Below are 23,820 nucleotides of genomic sequence, written 5' to 3'. Positions count from 1 at the left end.
TTAATTTTGACCACCTTGGTTTCTTTAACGTGTACCCAATGCACGGTAGATGGGCGTTCTTGCACTTCGCCCCCATCGAAAGGCTGCCGCCGTGGTCGGGATTCGATCCCGCAACCTCGGACATAACCGCGTTACACTAAAGCCGCTGCGCCAACACTGTGGGTTTCTGCTTCATAAGTCGGCGCAATGCGGTTCCGTGCATGGCGTGAGTCATTGTGCGAGTTACATAGCTGTGGTACTGGTAATATGAATTTATGCGCAATTCATTCCTACCCAGTAGTATAGCATTGGTGTTGCAACTAGCGCGTGGTTTATGGCATATATTTCTGATAATGAATATATATATATATATATATATATATATATATATATATATAGAGAGAGAGAGAGAGAGAGAATAAAGTAAAAGGAAAATCGAGGGGCTCGGTTATTGTAAATCATAACCATGTAAAGCCAATAAACCATGAAGCCAGGGAAAGCATAGGGGAAATTAGCTGTGCTTGAAATTGAAAGGAACGAAATAAAGAAAAAAAATTAGTGAGTCCACTTTCATTTTCCCTTTTTTCTCATTATCTTCTACCTTTCAATTTCAACCCCAGCTAGTTTCCCCCTATACTCTCTTTGACTGTGTGGTCTGTTGAGTTCACATGGTTGTGATTACACACACACAGCACCAGATATTTGAGTGTCCTGCTCTCATTGCGGAGCGTATGTCGCTAGTGAGAGACTATAATATCTTGGCCTGCGGAGTACGACACTCGACGAATGTTTGTACCCCAGTGATTGTGCGTCTCGGCGCGATCAGGCTCATCGCGCTCTGCTTACTTTTTCTAGAATTAACCAACTTATGTACACGTTTGTAACTCAGACACTCAACATTCTTTAGTAGCATGACCTGCAGTGAGTGGCCCTACTGTGCGAAAACTGTACACTGTGTTCTACTTCATTCTTCGAGATTTGTCATCTTTCTCTTTCTTTCCTTTTTTCGACCCTCCTTCCTATCTTCCATTTCAATGCTTCTGTCTCCTCCTCCTTTCTGAAGAGTAGAAAGACGTTGTGCCCCTTCTGGTGGCAGTTGCCAGCCTTCTCCTCGCTTTCCCTTTCCTGTCAAATGTATATGGTAATTGTTTTCAAAACAGATAATAATAATAATAATAATAATAATAATAATAATAATAATAATAATAATAATAATAATAATAATAATAATAATAATAATAATAATAATAATAATAATAATAATAATAATAATAACGCATATCTGCAGACTGGTTTCTTTATGGATATTGGGATGTTATTGAGTTTCATTATGGATTGGGATATTATGGATTATGGACAATTCGCAAATTGCAACAAGTGCAGCAAAGTAATTGATTAGGAAGATAACTAGTGCATTCTTGTTTAATTATTTGAATGTGTGTTTCTATATCTGGTGTAAGTAATGTGCACTTTACTGAATAATCCTGCTCAAGGACTAGAATTATGCTATCTGCAACAGACAGTTTCTAAAAATTTCGTAAAACTTAAATATGATCACCCAGGATATTCAGCGCGAGATAAAACTCAAAAAACAATAATTTCTCGACAACCTACCGCGTGGTGCATCCGCTAATATCGCCGAACCACTGTCCCCCAGGTTTTCTTTTTTTTTTTTCAAAGCTATTAAGCAGCATTTTTTGCTTGGCCTTTCATGGCCGTGGTCCTAGCAATTTCTTTACACTAAATGGTCCTCAATTCAGCGCCGTTGGCGACGATTTCTTTCGATATCTCATGACAAGGTATTTCTTGAGAGAGATGACATGCACGTGTATTCGTCCTCATGGCCACTGTCACAGTGTCAGCTGTCAGCACTCGAAATTATGTGCAAAAAGGCGCTTAGTGCAGACGCTGCCAGTCATTTCTGTTTCTGTTTACGGTACGTGGAATGTTGGATTAAATAAGCATAAGGATGGAAAATTGTCAGTTTATGTACAGAAACATTGAGCAGATTCTAGCGATTATTAGGGAAATGCAGAGATGGCGTATCCTAGCGGTCCTTCATGCGAAGGAGACCTAGAAAAAGCGATGAATCTGCGCATGCGCAGCGTCCCTGCCCCGACCCGTTAAGCATGCGAAGTCATTTGAGTCAGCTGTTTCTAAAACTGCTTGCAATTGTGCTTAATCTCACGCAATCCTCAAAGCAAACAAAATGAAGGTTCGTTGTCTACGTCATTGTGCGCAATGATGAATACTTACCATATTTATTTATTTATTTTTGTTTTGGGGGGGGGGGTACCCCAAGGTTCTCTGGGGAGGAGTTTCTGTAAATGTAGATGATATGCTGGCAGGCTAGTTGGATTAGCATAATTATGTACGTTACAATATGTTACTGCATGTATGTTGGCCTCATTTATAGCTTCTTTTTCTTTTCTCAAAGTGCGTACCGAATCGGGGTGGGGTAGGGATGGGGGAGGGGGCACCGAGGCTAATCGGGGACGCCGTAGCTGAGAGCTCCGGATAAATTTTGACCCCCTCGGTTTCTTCTTCTGGCATTCGAACCTTCTGGCATTCCACTCCCGTCGAGACACAGCCGCCCCGATCGCGAATCGAACCCGCGACCTCGTTCTCTAGTATAGCGCCACTGTGCACTGCGTAACGTGCGCCCCTTAATTTCGTACCAGTTCCCGATTCTCCCTCCTCGCGCAGCCGCACCGGCCGAAAGCGGAACGCACGCCGGCGCGGCGTCCACGCACCTGTAGTCTTTGAGCGCTGCCGACGACGAGGAGGAGACGGCGGTCCTGGAGCCCGTGTAGAACCTGAGCCGGTCCAGCACCCGGCCCAGCTCCTGGCGCGTCACGGCGTGCAGCGCCTTCTCGTCACGCAGCGTCGCCTCCGCCGAGCAGCACGCCTGCGCAACCGGCAGAGTGAGAGCCCAGCGGGCGCCGTTGCGAAACTGTGTCGCTTGCGCACGGCTGCGCAATCTCGCGTAGCGCGCCCGGAGACCCGCGGGCAACGCCGTCGCCGAGTTGACGAAGCGTTCGCGTAAAGGATGACAGCCGCCCCTTCGACAGGGCTCCGCCGAGCTACCGCTGATCTGCTGCCGCTGTTGTACGGTCAGCCGCGTTCCTAACTGACCCGTGCGGGTGTCAGCGTTCACTCTAGAAAAAGTTTGCACCCTTTGGGTTGTATTTTGTCGCCAATCAATAATCGTCTTCTGTCCTGCCCGCAGTTCCTTTCCTGAACGCTGCGAACCCGGCACTTCCTCGTCACGAACGGCTTGCGCGTTATCGGCTTGACAAAGCATTCTCGACAGGAAAGTAGCGAGCGCAGAGTTTTCAAGAGAGGAAACGCAAGCAAGGCAGATGACCATTATTGTTTGGGCACAAGATAAGCCCCAAAGGGTGGAAAATCTTTTAGAGTGTCGGAAGTTCAGTATCACCACTCTCGGGAATGACCTTTCCAGCTAAGGCTGTTTTCATTTTTTTTAAATCTTTCCGGCACATTTTAATTCCTTTTTATCTTTTCTTTCTTTATACCTTTTTCCCTCTTTGAGATGAGAGGCGCAGAATTTGACTTTCATCGTAGCGTCCAAAGAGCGTCCACTGATGGCTTGCTTCCTGGCGGTGGAAAGCCATATCCCGGTTCATAAAGCTCCCTATGCGAAAGGAAGCAGCCGGCGCTTACACTATTCGTGATGTTTTTTCAGTGCTTCGTTAAACTATTCGGACGAATAAAGGGAACGTACAATGTGTACGTCGGACCTTATTTATATTCATAATACAGTTCAGTCAGGACACACAAGATACTATCGAGCCTTGTCCATATGAAAGAAATCAGCTGGTTTGAGACAATGTGAACTACAAAAATGTTGATGCGTGCATGTTGGTTCCTAATATAAGAAGTTAAACGTGAAGGGAACTGGGGCGTCTAAGAGCGGAAAACTTTCTAGCGTGCGTCTTTCTTCTAATGTCCTTGTTCTGTTAGCAGTGAAATCTTTCAATCTGTATACGAAATTAGCCAAATTTATTCAACTAAAGACACAAAGCGCTACCCTGCGTACCCGCATGGCATCGAGTTCCTGGCCGCCACTGCAAAGCTGTTCGGTAGACAACCTTCCCAACGAAACTACACATCCTAAATCCTGATACCAGTGTTCGACTGGTCTATGACAGTACTTCGTGGTGCACAAATAATAATAATAATAATAATAATAATAATAATAATAATAATAATAATAATAATAATAATAATAATAATAATAATAATAATAATAATAATAATAAAGGAGTTCCGCACAGCAGCCCGCTACACAGGGCTGCACACAGGCCTTCCACTGCCAGGTAAGTTTGGACAATATCCGGTTTTCTGAATACTCCCTAATCCCGCCATCATGACTGCATTGAGTAACTCTGACAAGGTTTAGATCGTATATTAGAGGTACAGAGGAGTAAACATTGCAAAATTCTAAAGCCGCGAAACATTCTCACTTCCGGTCGTTGTCTCGATGTTGTGGCAAGTCCTCACGGTTAGCACGGTGCTCTCGTAGTAGTACTAGTAGTATGAGCGTGTTATTCAGCCCAAAATTGAACGCTCTCGCAAAAGAGCTTCACGGTGTTCTCCTAGCGAAGAAACGCACGGTGGTGAAGTGATGCTTCGGATTGACTTTAAGGCACTTCGTGTGGTCGTTGACTCCGGATACGTTTCTCACGATATAACAGACTGCTGCTGCGGATGATACAGTGTTGCGTATGCGCAGGAACTCGCCTGCTGCAGCGAGCGGATCTGCGCTTCGTAGCTGCGCAGCTTCAGTCCGGCCTCCCGTCGGCTGGCCTCCAAACGCTGCACGGCGTCCTCCATGAGGGCACACTGGACGCACTCGGTGCATTGCAGCCGCTGGGAGAAGGCCAGCGCAGCGCTGACGTCGCCGCTCGTCCGCTGCTCCGGCCCCCGCGCCGACGTCGGCGGGGAGCCCTCGGTCATCGACGACACCTCAGAACTGTCGTTCTTGCTCTGCGGAAAGACGCAGCAGAGGACCGTGTAATGAATGCTTCCTTCTTCTAACTTACTTCTCAGTATTTTGCAATGAATGACTGTTTATGCCGCAGTCCTCCCCAAAGCTGCCAAGTCGTGTCTCGCAACAACAACAACACAATATGTTCATCATGTAGCGAAAAATTCTGATCACCTAGTGTGTTGTACGTGTGACATAAAGTAGTGCAAATCAACACAATCATGAGGGTGGGCACGAAGTGCAATTGCTAACTCGCACTGCCTATTCGCCAGCAAGAACCCACACTATTACTCACGTCCTCCCAACAAAACTACACGTATATAAATGACATACAAAACAAATGCGCTGCAACAGGTGTCGAACCCGGGACTTTCAGAAAATTGACCACAAAATATGCTCGCCGTTTACTCATGTGTAAGCTATGAAAGCTACGCAGCACTCTGTGAATTTTCGTTTTGATTTCGTAAGTAAAAAGAGAAAGAAAGAAAGAGAGAGAGAGAGAGACTGATTCAGCATGCACCTGCAAAGGAACTTCAAATGCTGTTCGCATCGCAGCCCTTCCGCCCTAGATAACTTTCTCGGTAATGCTCGGTTTCTCTTAACCCTCTGCGAAACACACCAGCCCCTAGGCAATATTGAAGAAATGTAGGAGTGTACCTTACGTCGGCTTTTAGAACAAAGCATTTTCTAACTGTATAATTTACAACACACACGATTACGTTTAATTATCTTTAGATCTTTAAAACGTATCCTTAAACATGGCTGTGCGGGTTATCAGATATTTCTCCGGCGTGAGACCTTGACGTCAATATACAGCCTATTCCCACAAGACCGCTAGTGTACTTTCGTAAATGCGTGTACAGACAACCACAAAAGTTTACTGACCACGGGATCACACGAAGCGCCTAATTTCCGAGCAGCCTGTAATAGTAGTAAGTAAAATCGAACATCAATATGTTGTTCACATATTCTGGTGGAAGCTGGAAATGCGAATACTAGGCTGCGTTGTGAGGCTGGCACAGGCATTGAGCTTTTTCTCAGATCTTGTGTTCCATAAAATTGTGTGGTTGACTCTAGATTGCGTAGTTTTCTAAGACGTCGCCTTTCGTTATCATTGACTGTGCAAGCTCTGAGATCTAAAAAAAAAAGAAACTAGGTGCATTCTTCAACACCTCGAAGTAAAGTTGAGAAGCGTAGACTGTTGGGCCAGTTGGTGCCTCATGTAGTGCACCGACTGCCCTACATGAGGCACCGGCTGGCCCAACAGTCTACGCTTCTGAACTCCATTTCCTCGACAACGGGCTCTTTTCTGTCTTCACTTCCACCTTGTGAGCGGAGCTGTGTCTTTGCTGCAAGCATATCGCCAAGTGCGTCTGTCCTGTCCACTCCGTTTCTTCCCGCGCGTATTTTGCGCTCAACGACGCTACCCCGAAGTAAGTCTGTCTTATGTATCGAAATCCTTCCAATTTGGTATTAGCCCAGCACAGACACACACTCAGTGCCTTGCCGCGTCCAGCAGCTGGAGTTCGCAGACAACGTTGGCTTCTGAGCTCCTTGGCTACCATTTGTGTGACATATGCGACGGCGACGCCTGAGCAAGGCTACTTCCGGCGAGCCTATGGCGCAAACGGTTGGCTTGCACGTAGCCCCTTTGCCGGCACCACAGCCAAAGAAACAGCTTGCAACTTCACGGCTAAATCCCCAAAAAGTAATGCAGCACTCGATTAGGAAAAAAATGCAGTTTCGCACAAAGGTCGAACCAAGGCTCGTAAATTTATGGGCAGTTTATATTGCCGCAAGAACTCGCTTATTAACACGCCTGTTCTCACGCATACAAAGACACAGACGGAGAAGGGTGTTATAATGTTAGGATTGCTTTCACTTGATTCTATTCCATTTATTCTCATCCACCGTTCACAGCCGGCCGATCACGATTTTAACGCGGACGGGTCACCGCTATAAGACTACTGGCCACGCGTAAAACGCTAGTAGCATTAGAATCAAATCCCTCGAGTATCCTGGGGTTCATTCAGTGAGCGCGAGCACTCGTGGACAAAAAGTTGGCGTGAGGAGCAGCGCCTGCGGTGGGGATCGCACGGGCTTGTCCCATGGCGAACGTTTCGTGCTGCCGTTCCTTTTACCCTTTCAACTGCGCCGCACCTACGAAATTCAGCACACTGCGTGACCTCCAACTTTGCATTGACGCGCGGAAAGACAGCGTGTATCAAGGCACGAGCCATCTCGTCTCAATTCTCTCGGGCTCGCCCAGGCGACCACAGTAGACCACGTGATTTTAAACGCAGGGCTCGGGGACCCCGTATGCACCGTCGCCCTGAGACAGGACGGCAACTGGAACAGCGAGAACACGCCTCGAGTGTCCTCATACACTTGCTGTTGCAGCAAGAACAAAAGATTCGCGCGCACAGTTCTTTCTAAACACTGGTTGTTTGTGCTCTGTTAGAGTGTTGCGCGTATTAAAACTGTTCAAACGGAAGACGAATTGCCTACGCAGAGGTGCACTGTTACGTGTCTGAACATTTAAACTGTTTGAACAATATTCATGTTCACACAATTTACATGTTCAAACGATGCCTGAATCACCAGCGGACGTATGTGCGCTAACAGCAATCGTTGTGTCGTGCAACGTGCGCGTTTGAACTACTGCAAGATAACCGACATACAGGGTGTCCCAACTATCATGCACCAAGATTTTAGAATATCCAAATTCTACGTAGCGGGACAGAACCAAGGTAATATTTCTGCCGTCGCTTGGAGATAAACAGATTATTTTTTGCATTCCGCCTATATTTACTTAATTAGTACTAATTAATTAATGATATTCTCAAGTATACCATCACGAATTAGGTTCTTTAACTAATTACGTTATGTGCATATTGCAATTTATGAATTTTTCCCATGAGTTGCAATGCATATCCACTTAAAGCAAATACTGTGAATTAAACCAGTTTCGAGATGCACGCAAAATTGCCGCGCGACTGGCCGCTCGAGGCACTTTGCGTGTATTCGCGGGCTTTGACTTTCGGTAAAACACTTTTATGCAGAACCTATTGCGCAACAGAAGCTATATCGGGAGTTTTTCATGTTGCTCTACAATTTTCTCATTGGCACCTTTAACCTAATTATAATATTTGAGAAATTGATTAATTCGTTAGGTGTAATTATGTAATTAGGCAGACTGACAAAAACAATCTGAGTATCTAGAAGCGACGGCGAACAACATTACCTTGGTTCTGTCCAGCTAGGTACCATTAGCATATTCTTTAAAGTTTGGCTAAAGTTACGTGAAACGCCCTGCGCATACAGGATGTTTCAGGCAACTTGAACCAATGATCTTAAAGAAGTGGCTAACCACAGCTGAATAAAACCAACGATCGTTTGCCGTCGTGTGGCGCTCTTTAGAGTTTCTTGATATTCCTCTTGGTTAGTTAATTAATTAAGAATAATTATGCTACATTTTTAATATTAACTTTAGAGTCAAGTGCGTTTCGTTGCGTTGTAGAGGGGGTTCTGAAACGACCGACACAATTTTTTTGTGACAACGTACGTGCTACGCGGCAGTTTATCTTTTTTTTTTCGGCGTTTAAAGAAAGCCCGCGAAATATGAAATGAAACCACGTGACTACGCTCGAGCATCGTCTTATTGCCGCGCTCTAGACCGTGCGTCGAGCCTATCACTTATCAGGGACGACGGCGCTTCCTTTCCACGTGCCACCGCCAAAGATGCTGACGCACTGCGTAGCCCCTGCCTAGAGGAAGAGGCCGCTCACTTTGCCACGGTCGCGCAAACGGTTGTTTCTCTGCAATACGATAGCCGATGAGCGTAGGCACGCAGTTTATATATGCTGGAACATGTGCTGGAACATGTTATTTACAAACCCACAATAGATTTTCTTGAGTCGAACAGCATTCTAACTAATGTTCAGCACGCTTTAGACGTGGTTTCACTACTACCATGCAGTTAACCAACTTCAACCATGGCACTGCTTATCAATTGCATATCGGTAAACAGATCGACGCTATCTTCAATGATTTTTCTAAAGCTTTCGATTCATTACGTCATTCTCACCTCTGGCAAAATTAAATGCGATACTAAGAAATTCCCGTTTGGTCGATTGGATTGCTATTTCCTTTCCAACCGGTCCCAATACGTCGACTTTAGTTCTGCAAGGTCATATATCCTTGAAGTAGGCTATGGGGTTTCTCAAGGATCCGTCCTGGGTCCTTTATTGTTCTTAATTTATGTCAATGACCTCTCGAAAAATGTTTCTTCCAGCATTCGTCTTTATGCTAACGAATACGTCTTATACGACGTGTTTGACTCTGCGACCAGTTATAAGCGAGTGAACGATTCCGTTGTCTCTTTCGGTGCTTGGTGTGAAAAATTGAAAATGAACATTAACTTTAAAATAAACGGTTGTTTTGTCCTTCACGAAAAGGGCGGAACCTGTCATTGCGACATATTTCTTGAGTGGATCATCTTTAACCAGAGTTCCACAACACAAATAGCTTGGCGTAACATTTACTCACAATCTTTCATGGGCTACACACATTGGCCAAACATGTTCGAAGGCCATAAAACAACTTGGATACCTACGTCGTGCTATGCAAAAGGGTCCGAAGGCAACTAAACTCTTAATGTATAAAACTGTTGCTCGCCCCGCTATCGATTATGCCGCCACAGTCTGGTCACCCCATAAACAACATAAGATAATCAAACGAGAAGCAGTTCAGAAAAAAAGCCGTTCGTTTGATTTTTCACCGGTATGACCGCTATTTTTCACCCTCGTCTGCCCTCCCTGCGCTGAAAGCTAACCTTACTTTCAGTACGTTTCGATCCGGAATCATTAAAATGTTTGCACAGCACCTATCATACTTCAACACAGCTTGCATGTCTTTAACCAAGCCTTTTTGCACGCGCAACTTCCACGAGCTTAATCCTAACCCTTTCTATGCCCGTACAAATACTTTCAAGTACAGCTTCTTTCCCCGCACTATAGAAGTATGGAATTCCTTACCTGGCTGCCTTCGATCACCCTTGATAAGCGAATTCCAAAGTGCTCTCTATGGAAACCAGTGTGTGTAACTACCTAAATTAGGTTTACTTTATACTTTATGTGTATAGATTTCGCTGATTCGCTGCTTTTAAGAATCGATGAAAACGATTTTCCAGTTCTTGGACAGTGATACAAATGTTGCAAGAGTTATTGTTCGTTGCACTTTATTTTTTGTTCACCCCTGCTTTTACCCACGCCTGCAATTGCAGAAGTGCATGTTAGGTCTCTTATAGCCCTCCTGTGGGGCTGCAGTATGTAGAAACAAATTATATATATATATATATATATATATATATATATATATATATATATATATAACGAGAAGAAAGGGGGTTAACCGAGGGGCCCGGTGTCAGTGTTTGGTGGCCTCTTATGATATATATATATATATATATATATATATATATAGAGCGAGAGAGAGAGACAGAGAGACCCTGTGTCCGCTTGATAGGTATTGATCACGGTATATTGAGAATGACCGACGAAGCAAGCAAAACGAAATGCGCGCTTGCGCTCCAAATCACTGCTGCAATTCAGGCCGGGTATTTCCTACGTGTCGCAGACATGTTACGTAATCTTAGTTCAATGCATCCTTTGTATGAACTAATCAACCTAAGTCTCTCCCCGCACTGGGCCCGCAGGGTAAGTAGCAAGAGTGCATGTACTTGAGTCGTAACATGCCCTGATACAAGCAGTTGAGCTTGCCCGGGACACGGGGGAACGTTCAGGTTGAGTAGCTCACACGAAGGATACTTTGAGTGGAGGCTACGCCACAGGACCTCGACACAGAGGAAAGGCCCGGCCTGATTTGCTGCGGTGTTTATGCGCACACGCGAGTATTTTGTTTGATTTGTCGCAATTCCGATCATTGTCACAATCGCAAGCAATAGCATATTGAAGAACGCGCTTTTGCACACGAGGAAGTATGTATATCCGCATGATATGGAGTGCCTGGGTTTATAAAACACTAAAGGGAGATCTGGCACTGTTGTTAGGCAACCCTGAAATTAATGGGAAGGAGTTTTATTTTTTTTCTCCGATTTCGTATGGGTTCGTTGAGAGAGAGAGAGAGAGAGATAGGTAACTTTTATTATTGCCAGCAATCATGAGCCTAGCAGACGGCCGAGATCCCTTGTGTCTCTGCGGCTGCTTCGGCCAGCTGGATGGCCCAGACCTGGTCTCGCTGGTTTGAGCTGAGTAGCAGGGTCTCCCGCTGCTGCCGGTTTTGAATTCTGCGGCCCTCGAAAGGAGCCGCCTTAGAACAGGTGCATAGAATATGTGAGAGATCTGCCCTTCTCATACTTTATTTACATTGATCATTGTATTGCCCTGGATAGAATCTGATGCAAGCCACCGGGTTACGATACATGTTTGTTCGCAGGAGGCGCCAGGCTACCGCTTGTTTCTTGGTGAGCTCCCAAGAAATGGAGCGTGTTGAGAGACTCCAAGGCTGCTCTTCATTGTTTGGTTTCTGCTTTACGCCGCGGACACCACGAACAACTAGTTCTAGAAATCAGACTGCTGCTTCACTACCTCATCGAGCAAGGACACGACATCACGTTGTAGTGGATTGCAAGCCACTGTGGCATAATGGACAATGAACATGCCGATGCAGCAGCACAATCTGCACGTGAGGAGGGCTTGCAAGACTCGATTCCATTCTCAAGAACAGATGCAGCAATGAAAATTCATGTGCTTGCAAATTAAGCCATAAGGTCTTTATGGAACACAACAAGCTTGAAGTACACACGTCTACACTAATTGGACCCGTCCCTTCGACTTCGACCCCCATTTGGAGTCTCTCGACTCGAGACAAGTGTACTTTGCCGCCTGTGGCTTGGTGTCGCTTTCACAAGATTTTTCGCCTTCCGAGTAGGTATGTACGAGAGCGCGGCTTGCACTCACTGAGATGGCGAGGAGACTGTAGAACCCGCACTTTTCCACTGTCCTCGATACAGCACGCACCAGCTATCACTAGCGGCCGTGTTGGCACGCCCTGACGACAGGCCACTTTCAGAACAGAGTCTTGGAAGGCCGACATGAACTGCCGTCGCACCGAAAGTCGGTCAAGGCATTGTTGACCTTTTTACGTGGCAGTTCCCTATTAGAAAGACTATAATAATCCCATCCCGTCCCCTTCTTTTTTTTTCACGCCTTTCTTTTGTGCCCGCTCTTCTTTCCGTCTTTACTTCCCTTTTCCCTTCCCCTAATGCAGGGTAGCAAACCGGAGGCTTTAACTATGGTTAACCTCCCTGCCTTTCTCTCATTTGCATCCCTCTCTCTCTCTCTCTTGATGAGCTCTGGATGAGGGGATAAAATTAACTGTAGCGTCCTTTGTGAATTAGCTGTGTTGTGCGTGCTGTTCGCACACGATTTGCTTACTAGCAGTGGTAGTGTTTTACGTTGACAGGTACCTGTCATTGCGTTATGTAATCTTGAGTGCGTAACTAATGCTTGTCACTCGTTCATAAGCGTGTCGCTATATCCTGATGGCTGTTGGATAGTGCCCCTTCCCCTCGGTGACTATATACTTAAGCATTCTGGGTATATATGTAATGTTCTGAAAGGAGTACGACAGGATCAATTTGAAAGTAAATGAGGTTTGTGACTGCCATACAGTAAATTTGAGGTGACTATTATTGGTTGAAACAAGTAACCAGAAGGTTGTTCGAAGCAAAAGGGGCAGAGTTTAGCGAAATCTGTGGATGCTAGTGATTATTTACAGGGCGTATAAAGTGCCGTTGCGGTGGCACATTTACACAAGCACATGGTTGACCTGTAGTATATTGAGCGTGAGACTATGCATACAGGAGCTTTCGTTCGAGCCTCCGTTTTTCTATATTCATTGTGGTGTGCTGCTTCTGGTCGCTGCAGGCTGCAAGGACCGCCTTCCCTGAGCGTGAATAAATGCCACTTTAGATAAAGGGCTATAAAACTACGTTCGCCGGTAATTTGTGATTACTGGCCAAGGTTCACAAATGTATTATAATCTGAGAGTTAAAGTTCGCCTACAAACTTGCCTAGAAACTTCCCACTAGAAACTCCACTCGCTAAACTTTCTTCATGCGCAGCTATATACTTTAAAGATAGAGGCCTCTTCAAATGGACAGCATAGAAATAAACGTAAACTAGCAAGTTTTGGACTCCACCACTCGGCCTTAAGAGGAAGCTTTAGCTCGGGCCCAACTCCGACGCGGGCTATTCAAATACATGTAAAACGCAAAAACGTTTTTATGAAATAACCCCTGGACCGATTTTAATGAAATTTGTTGCATTTGAAAGAGAAAGTTGAATTCTAGTGACTGTTGGAAGCGGAATTTCTATTTAGGGCTCGAATTTTCTTAAAACGATTTTCAAATATTTGAGCGTTTGAAAAAAATAGGAGCACAATTTTTAAAAATTGATAGCTCTGTATCAAAAACAGATATCGCGGTTCTGTGAACGGCATCCATTAGATCATTGAAAGCGGACAAATTCGATATGTCATTTTACATCTTACGTGAATTTGTTACGTTGTTTACAAGGGTTCTGCAAAAGCTGTATTTCCATGTTACTAAATTTTTTGAGATTCATGTGTAATATATCAATTTTGTCCGCTTTGGATGTACTATTAGATGCATTTCACAGAATTGTATTATCGTTTTTCCTTTAGGCGTTACGGAGTTGTAAACTTGGCAGTTTTGTTTTTTGGAAATTTCGAATTTTCGCCAGTTTTTAATAAAAGATTGACGCCCTAACTCAAAAATTCGAAACCAACAGTCACTAGACTTTAAGTTTTTTTCTTTTAAATGCAACAAACCTCGTCAAAATTGGTGCAGTGGTTGCCGAGAAAAACGAATTCTCTTTTTACATGTATTTAGATAGGAGCACCCGAGCTAAAGCTTCCTCTTAATTCATTCTCATCGACATAATTGCGATATTTGTGACCAACACTGAAACAGTTTTTTTTTTTACTGCGCTCTATCACGTCGTTCACTTACTGACGCTTTATCTTGCCTGAGGATCATTGCCGTCGTTGTATTTGACCGAAATTACTTAATCGTCAGTCAGTCGGTTGCGCCAACATAAACTGCCTTAGATGAAAATTCGAAGCTGCAATAAGCGGCTACATGTCCATTGAAGTCCTAACAAAAAGATAGGTATATGCGTCTAAACATTGACCTGGCTTGCTGAAGCATTTAACACTTAACTGGTTCAATTCGGGGCTCTCGCTCTATGGACTCTTTTTGACATGAAAGAAACAGGTCCGGAGTTTAAAAACACAGTCTCGAGGAAGCGAAGGCATGGAATAACGAATTAGAAACAGTCATTGGCCTTGTAACAAAAGAAAATAAGTATTTGAAGCAATTCTGCAACATTTATTTCAATCCATAACCATGCTATAAAAGCTGATATGCGAAAACAAGAAAGTAGACAGAACAGGTTGCAAGCTTAGTCAGTCTGCTTGAAATTTACACACGTACTTTATTACCTTCACTCAGCATTGATTCTGTTGCATGCATTAATAAGTGCCATTATATCTCGCCCAAAGAGACAAAATTTCTCTCGAATTTAGCGATGGCGTAGTCGTGAGCTCACATTTCGGCTGCTTTCTCGTCGTCATGGAGACCCGTCGGGATGGCTCTATAACTGTAGCGTTCTGCTGCCGAGCCTGAGGTCGCAGGCTCAATCCCCGGAGACGGTTCCGCATTCCGATGGAGGCGGATTGTAAAAAAAGCTCGGGTACTTAAATCTGAGTGCACGTAAGAGAACCCCAAGTTATCAAAATCATTCCAGAGGCCCTACAACCTACTGCTCCGTTTCGGGACATTAAAGCGCATTATTTGGTTTGATCTCCATAGCCGAGACACAGTCTGGTGATCCATATACTATTTCGGCCGTGGCCATCAGAATGCTGTCATTTCTGCAAAAGACCGGTTTAACATTGACCAAGTTAGATGCTTCAACTCAGCTTCACTCTCAAACTTCAGTTAGCGCGTCATACCCAGGTCCCTTTGCGTCTTTAACGATGGCAGCTGAGACGCAACGTTGCCAACAGTGAGCTTCCATACACCTGCTTTAAAACCAACCACATGTTTATTGATCTTTGGTGATACTATCGTAAGTATAACTTAATATTATCCCCACACTCAATGCAGAGTAGTAAATCCGCGAACATATCCACTCCGGCAAAAGTCTCCGCTGTCCGATTAAGAGCTTCTATCTCGCGTCCTCTATCCAGCAAGTTGCTGAAATCAGACTCGTAACTAGTTCAAGAGATGAGGTTGACTACACGCACGTGAGTTTCGATTTGTACTAGCACCGTCAGGAATGTCTCTCCCCCGAAAAACAGCACCGTATGCGGCGCAATTATAAGCCCCACCATGGTAAATATCTAGTAGGGATGTTGACTGGAACGGCACCGGAACAATTCAAACGTCAAATGTAAACACAGCAAGCTCACCCATAAGCGCTGCCGCTAGATCGCTTCCCATTGGACGCCACCAGTGAATGGCAGTGCACATCCACACCACGCACACCACGCATGCCCGTCGGCCAGCGCAGTCCAGTTAGGACGACTGTGCGCTACAGCTCGCGTGATACCAGCACGACCTTGAGAGAAAAACTGGGACAGCCGCTACTATATTTATTCGCGCGGGGAGCGTAGCGGCGAGGGAACGCAACAATCCGCCCCCGCTTGAAGTGGTCACGTGGCTCATTGCGTCATGGGCGCTGCGTTCTCCCTCGCCGAAACGTCCGTTCAAGTTGACTGACTTTACGGGCTAGAGAAGACAATGTAAGCCACCGCTTTTTTTTCTTTTTTTTTTTAGAAATAAAGAAAGAGTGCAGAGTACAGTTAAACAATGTGTTCGTTCACGGCTCCCTGCTCTCGCGTTCTTTTCGCACTCTTCCTATTCAGCGCAGTGGTAACGTGTTACTGAACTTCGTGGAAACTCGAACACAGAAAGGGACGCGTCAGTAAACGTTCCCATGAAAGGTGTCAACAAGTGCGGATGGTGGCATTGAGGGTGAAACAAGAAACGCAGTTCACTTTCTTTGTAACGAAGTGAGTTCTACACAGTCTTGAAACGTTTCGGGATTGTTGTTTTGTTTTTTCGAGGATTACATAAGGCTGTTGCATCTGTTACTATGACCCCTCTCAGGAAGCTTTAACTATATTTGCAAGATTTAACTCAGTGTTGGAGTACCTTCAAGGACCTTATGGACAGGTCTTGAGCAACATGTACTTAGTCCATGGACTAGTGCCGCCCATACGTCCCGTGCTATTTGCAAACGCACGTTTACCTTTTCTGTGAGATACTCAATGTGGTAATTATGCATGCTTTGTGTGCCACGTGTCTGTCGTATGCAGGTTCGTTTGTCCTATGTGAATCATTTCATTTATCGTCGCAATTCCCAGTAGTGGTGTAACAGGCGTGCCACCAGGCAAATCTCACCAGTTTTCATCAAAGAACCTCGCTCTCACCTTTTGACTAGTAAACTAAACAAGCGAACGACCAACAGGAACTAGCATATTTTCAGAGCGAAGTTAAAAGGCAAAAATGCCCGTTCTGGGCTTGCATACAGTTAATTATCTCCAAGACCTTGAATCTTGCAACCATGGCCACGTGGTGGGCTTCAGAGTGCATTATTTGGGGGGCCCACGCACACTATTTTTCTTTTACGTAACTTCACGCATCAAAAAGAGATTGGCTTTCGCCTACGAGAGGGTACATTGAAATCTTGTCAAGGAAGCTGTGCTTCTTGTTTCATTTACGCGGTGAACATTTTCTGGGTACATACTAATTCCGCATTAAGCAAGAAGCGCTTGGTATTTCTCTCTATTTTTTCTTCGAGATATGGTGTTGAAAACATGTACATATATGCAAAGTTATAGGCTGATTTTGAATATGCAGCCCATTTTTTTATATGAGCTCCCCTTGAATAACTCAAAGATTTGCAAGATATCAGCTCCTGCACTTCGGCTAAATAAGGTATGAATGGCTACTGTATGATTTAAAGAATGCCATAAGACCAACATGATCACTCTGCCTTACCTAGAAAAAGAGTAGCGAGACTTGAAAGCTAAGCGCCAGAAAAACACTCATACGAGTTTCAACTACAAAACTTACCAACTCGTGTTCTACGTAACGCAGAACAATGAGGTTGGCTTTACGGCATTCTTTAAATCATACGGAAACCATTGATGCCCTAGTTAACAAACGCTAAAGAACGATATCTTGCGAATGACCGCATAATATAGATAAAGGAAGCTTGCATGAAATTAGAACCAAAGAAGATAAACAAACAATGGACCTCATTATCAAAATAAGCAGATAACGTTACATATATGTACAACTTTTCAGCATGATACATCGAAGAAGAATGATTATTAAAATTGGTGGTCTCAGACCCACATATCCTCTTAAATAAATAACGGCCGTGCAGCTACGGTATAAGGAAGTGAGAGAAGTAAGGAACCGCAAGGAAGTTAACAAGACTATCCTTCTGCTAGGTGTCCTACAAATGAGGAAATTAAATTAGGGGAGTGATTTCACAAGTGAAACGTTAAGTGTTCAATAGGCGATACAATAAACGCAAGAAAGCAAAATAAGAAAGCTTTGAAAAGGTTTGTTGTTCGCAGTGCCTTAGAGTACTAATTTTCTTGTCTTTAAACGTTTTTGAGGCGTTTTATTTTGTTAAAGCGTGTTGAAACAGAGCTCTTTATTTAGTCACTCTTCCTCTAGGAACCTTTCATTTGATCCATCAGCCACGTGTGCTATCGGTTAAGACATTATGCAGTCATAAGTTCACTGCCTTAGTTCATAATATTCTGCACCTAAACAAATATTCCTGTTCCTCGAAATCGCGTCTCTGTACCGGTTCTAAATACGATATGCACTTGGAACGGTATCGTTAACCTGCGTTATTGCCACCACATACATTGTAAAAATAACTGCATTCCTCGGCTCAACAATTTGGAATATGTTACCCCTCGACGTTAACTCATCAAGGAGTTAATGCTTTCCACCGACCGACCGACCGACCGACCGATTGATTGATTGATTGATTGATTGATTGATTGATTGATTGATTGATTGATTGATTGATCAATCGATCGATCGATCGATTTAGCGAGCTACCGACAAGCAAGCAATTGACAATGAGTGAGTGAGTGAGTTAAGGTCACATGTCACTGTGGTACATTATCATCGCCAAAGAAGCACCACTCACCTGGTAATCGGAATCACTGCGGCTGCCCTGCCGACTAGCGCTGCTGTCGACAGATGTCGACTCAGAACCAATGCGAACTGCAAGAAATGTGCACCACATATTGTGATCGCTCATTATTTACACAATCCCTTTAGCTACCACATTTTAACAAACACCAGCAAGGAAAAACGCGATGTAAGCGAGAGCGATTATTAGATATCGGACGCCTTTCTAAGAGATAGTTATTACGCCATAATTTAGTTACAACACCTATACTTTTATCTTTTTGCAACAACAATATTTATCAAAAATTAAATTATGGGGTTTTATGTGCCAAAACCACTTTCTGATTATGAGGCACGCCGTAGTGGAGGACTCCGGAAATTTCGACCACCTGGGATTCTTTAACGTGCACCTAAATCTAAGCACACGGGTGTTTTCGCATTTCGCCCCCATCGCAATGCGGCCGCCGTGGCCGGGATTCGATCCCGCGACCTCATGCTCAGCAGCCTAACACCATAGCCACTGAGCAACCACGGTGGGTAACAATATTTATTGTGTTGTCGTTGAGCTGCATTGCGACTGTAATTGCTATAGCTTAACCTTGTGTTAAGAAATATGAATCTTTAACAGGGTAGTTAAACAGAGGCTAAATAAACTTTCTTGTGACTGACGCAAACCAAAAGAAGTACTTGTAATATCCTCTGCACGTATAACTATGTCGTATAGCACCAATAAACCCGATTTAATCACCTCAACTGAAGAAATGAACATTAGTTGACATAATCAAAGAACGTCTGCCTTAGGGAATTTATGGCTCGACATTCACCCAACGCAACCTAACTTTATAAAAGATAGTTTTCACAGGAAACATTATGGGCGCCTCCTGGTGGCCCTTTTGTGGTATAAAATGCACAGCGTTCACCATATTATTTTCGTTCACATCAGAATAAAGATATAAATGATAACTCTAGGAAGCAAGCTTTATTGGATGCTTCAAAATCTGGTGCATAAAAAAAAATTTTATCCTGAGGGTAACGATAAGCTTAATTGGGATGCTGCTTTGCGGAGTGGAGAAAAACTTTATTGTAAAAGAAAGAAAAAAATATTATTTTACACATCTGACCTTACTACAAAAAAAAAAGCATTAGTCATGGTATATGAACATCTGCCGTACACGCATACTCTGTATTGTGAGAATGCAATGTCGGTCGTATCAACGTAAAACATGCACACCGAGCTTGTATAAGTAACATATTTTGCACAACACCAAAAGCAAGCGGCTTAGCATAAATACGAATACAGCGTACTCAATACTTACCTATTGACCGTTGTCCCGAACAGGTCAGAATCACGATGTTCTGGAGGTTGGAACAAAGTAGAAAAAGAAACAAAGATGACAGGAAATTAGTTGCCGTGTTATTCAATAAAAACTAAGCCCCAAATTCTCACCATCTCACCTGCATGTAAGGCCTGCTGGTAGGCTTGCTAATATTCAAGTTTTTTCTCTCCCATATAAATAATTTATTTAGCCCTTTAGCGCACAAAAAAGACAGGTACAGTTCGACAGATGTAGACACTGTCATACTGTCTGTGTCTTTTGTACACGCTAAAATGCTAAAATGGAATACCAACATGCCCAAACTTGCGTTATATCATGTAAATAAGTCAAACACGCTTAATCTTAAGGTCATCTCCCCCGAATAGGTTAAACACATTCACTATATAACTTAATTACACTAAGGGTAGCTCTCAAAAAGTAAAACATAAATAGGAATGCGCACCGCACTTATACACCGAATGGGTAAAGGCGGCGCTGTCATAGGTTCGGGAACAAAAATCCATGCAGGCTATGCATCGAAAGGGAGAGCGGAGGGAGAGGGGTGGAAGTGCTTGTATAGCTGGGTCTCGTTGTGCGATGCCCCTCCAACTCGATCCTCATGCCCAAACCCAACTTATTCGGCCCAGCAAGGTTCGGAGGCTAGAGTAAAGAACAAGTCGAAAGCAAACTCCGAATTCGAGGATTAGATTCCAGACACCTCTCGTATTTCTTGGGATTTCCAGAATTCGCTCTCGCGAGACAGACAGACAGACAGACAGACAGACAGACAGACAGACAGACAGACAGACAGACAGACAGACAGACAGACAGACAGACAGACAGACAGACAGACAGACAGACAGAGACAGACAGACAGACAGAGACAGACAGAGACAGACAGACAGACAGACAGACAGACAGACAGACAGACAGACAGACAGACAGACAGACAGACAGACAGACAGACAGACAGAGAATTTGATCCTGGGGAGCTACTGTCAGGACCCCTAACGGGAACCATCATATTTTTTAAGGTTCTGGTGACGATATAAAGCCAGCAAAAATGCAATGAGTTTCAATTAGTCTTATACGTTGTTTCTATTCCATCCGATGTTGCGATAAAGAAATCGTCCCATTCCGCACAATAGTTTCAAACGCGTTTGCGTAGATTTATGAAAGCGAAAGCCTTTCTAGATTCATGGTGAAGTTTGTGTCAGCATAGCTGAGCGCCGGAGTGTCCGCCGAAGCGTCATCATGCCATATGAAGACAGATAAAAGACAAATTAAAGAATGAAAAATGATTGATACTGACAGTTAGTGAACGATAACGTTATAATAGAGATTGGTAGAGGTTAATAATGACTAGTAATGACTAATAATTACTACTAATGACTTGTAATCCCTACTACTTATACTGCTTACATATAAAAATGGACAAACAAAAACATAAACTACATTACTTTCATAGCTAAATTGAAGCTACACGAAACTCCATACAGTATAAGAAAGCCAGAGTACTGGCACGTACCAAAATCGCGCACAAACTATGGATCACAAATGCTGTGCTCCAAGCTAACTCGGTTATTAAATGATCTTATTGTTAATAAAATGGATATTGTGGCTTGTTGTCCTCCTGATATTCCTGATTTTTCTCTCATATGTGTGTTGTACAATGCCTATATGCTTTTCAAGTGCAATGAGATTTTGTGCGTTTCTTTTGCTTGCTTGCTCACATCTTGCTTTTGTTGTATTTTCATTTTTTTCTCCTCGCCTCATTTGCGATGCGTATACATGATATGTTGTAGTGCTTGAATATATAAGACTTGGGAAAACTGTATTTCCGCTCTGCTGCTACTTTTTTTGTATTAAGGATATTTGGGGCTGATCAAGCTGCAACGAGCAGCTTTTTTCCCCACTTTACCCCCGCAAGGCTGTATTTATTTTTTGTGAAAATGAAGCATACATACAAATCATACCTACTAATGACTCCGAAATGGCCAATATGCCTGATGACCTGTAACGACTACAATTCATTAGAAACGACTAAAAATGCTTAGTGATGACCACTAATGACTATTAATGACTATTGTATGACCAACATGCCTAACGACGGCTTGTAACGGCCACAATTGATTACAAATGACAAAAAATAATTAGTAGTGAGCAGTAATGACGAAAAGAAAAAGGAGAAAGAGGCGAATGACAACAGGATGAAAATTAGGCTTTCGCCGTTGACCTCCTAAGAGAGGGCTTAAGAGACCCTGTAGTTTTTTTCAACATAACACACGCTTTGGTAGGAATCAAATGAATCCTGCCAGAATTAGTAGTGTGGAGCGGCTTTTGTGATAGCAAACAGAAAATGACAGATTTTTTAAATTTTATTTTAAGTATCCTTAGAGTCACAGCTACTCTATGAATATTTAGGTGTCTGTCTCTATTAAGTGACATTGGTGTAGTGTAAATTCGCATTTGTTCAGACGAAAGTGGTCAAAGCAAAAACGTTTTTATATTTTAGTTATCGAATTTTGAAACTGTTCAAACGAAAGCGGTTAAGACAAGAACGCTTTTTTTTTAAGGAGTTTCTACGGAATACCACGATTTCGCACTAAACAAAAAGCTTTCCTTGTAAGGCAATCACCTACACGTGGTCTCGGGCTTATTGAAATAAACTTCATTGTTTTCGTGAAAACACACGTTCCTTTGTCTGACCACACTTGCACAAGAAATCCATTCATGCTTTCATCCGCCTCGAGGGCTTAATACCAGCTCTGAAAGAGTCGGGATGAGAGAGAGAGAGAAAGGCAGGGATGCAGGCATTCAACAAAACGGAGGTGACTACCTGCTAATTTTGTCTCTCATGAGTCTACAAACAAAAGGTACAAGAAAGCGCAGCAGATGCGCAGTGAACACACATGCATACGGAGACCTCTTTTTTCGTTCTTAAGCTTCTAAGACTCTTTGAAGCTCTCTGATGAGTGCTCGCTCACAGTGTCTCGGTTCGCAGCACATGACTGAGCCTCTCACACAAATACATCGCGAAATGCACCAATACGCAATACGTCGTGCCTACCAGTCCTAATCCATAGTGGAAAATCCCTGCGCTCCTTCCGGATGTCGCCTACGTAGGATAGATGAGCGCTCGATGGTGTGTTTACGACACTTGCCAAAACCCTTCCTGTGCCAGCTGCTTGTTAAGCTTCGCGAATGTGCCGCAGGACGCCATTTATTTTTGATTGTTTACTGAAGGCGACAAAAACGATCAATTACTGAGCAACGACACAACATGCTTAAAGGGCTTCCTTTCGCGGCATTCCTTATCTTACGGGCGGGTCCCTGCAGTGATGATATTTGCCGTGTTACGTTTAGTCAACCGAGCGTCACGGAAGCGCAAGCTGCACCTGAGTCGCTATTCCCGCATTAGAGTTCCTTTATTTTAGACTTGTTGTTTGTCTATTTATTCGTGCTATTACATTTTCTTGCTTGCAAAGGCTTGCTAGACGAGTCAGTGGTGTGCATACGTGTAAGTCGCTGTCGTAATTTGCAGTAATGGAGAAGTAGTGGACCTGCACGTTTTGATCAAGCGGCCCCCCTGTGACCGCGTTTTGGTCTGAATGTGTTGTCTTGAGCAGTCCAAAATGGCAAGAATATATATATATATATATATATATATATATATATATATATATATATATATATATATATATATATATATATATATATATATATATATATATATATTGTACAAAAATAGACATGGACCATCCGCCAGAACGCCTCTTCTCACTTCATCGTCTTCTATCTGCGCTCACTATCCCAATGCCCAAGATTAAGTGCAGCTTTTCTTACTGGCTAACACTCCCAGGGTTAGTTCTATAGTAACACATAACACAATGCTCTCCACCCGGAAAGCGGGTGGAGAGCATTGCACGCGTAATGCGCAGACGTGAGACCGTTCCCCACCTGCGCCAAGTTGTTTTTTCATTCACTTTCAATTCCATTAGTTTATCATTTTTTTAAATTCATTGAGTAACTACTATCAGCGTCAAATGATACGTGAACAGCGGAGCGCGTGGCCCAAGTGCGTGAGTGAATAAGCTTTTATTTGGTCCAGCAAAACGCGATAAAACGCGCACCCGGGTAATCCCACGACGGGACTGACAGATCTAGTCTGTCGACCCGATCGCAGGTGCGCTGGACGGCCAGGATTTGGTCCGCAAAGATGGGACTTCGCACAAGCTTAA

At 43.7% G+C, this 23,820-nt stretch overlaps 1 protein-coding gene across 1 annotated transcript in view; it reads right to left on the bottom strand.

The window, feature by feature from the left end:
* LOC142571619 (uncharacterized) overlaps positions 1–23,820 on the bottom strand; it is a 196,276-nt gene that overhangs the window by 75,759 nt on the left and 96,697 nt on the right. Inside the window, exons 3-6 of the mRNA XM_075680127.1 lie at positions 19,580–19,619; positions 18,280–18,356; positions 4,744–4,989; positions 2,733–2,887 (exon numbers count right to left, since the gene is read on the bottom strand). Coding sequence (XP_075536242.1) covers positions 2,733–2,887; positions 4,744–4,989; positions 18,280–18,356; positions 19,580–19,619 — 518 coding nt within the window. The remainder of the gene's footprint in view (positions 1–2,732; positions 2,888–4,743; positions 4,990–18,279; positions 18,357–19,579; positions 19,620–23,820) is intronic.

This window comes from Dermacentor variabilis, chromosome 2 (assembly GCF_050947875.1).
Source record: "Dermacentor variabilis isolate Ectoservices chromosome 2, ASM5094787v1, whole genome shotgun sequence".
Taxonomy (NCBI): Eukaryota; Metazoa; Arthropoda; class Arachnida; order Ixodida; family Ixodidae; genus Dermacentor; species Dermacentor variabilis.
The sequence above is the reverse complement of the archived record's forward strand: the minus strand, read 5'-3'. Positions and strand labels throughout refer to the sequence as shown.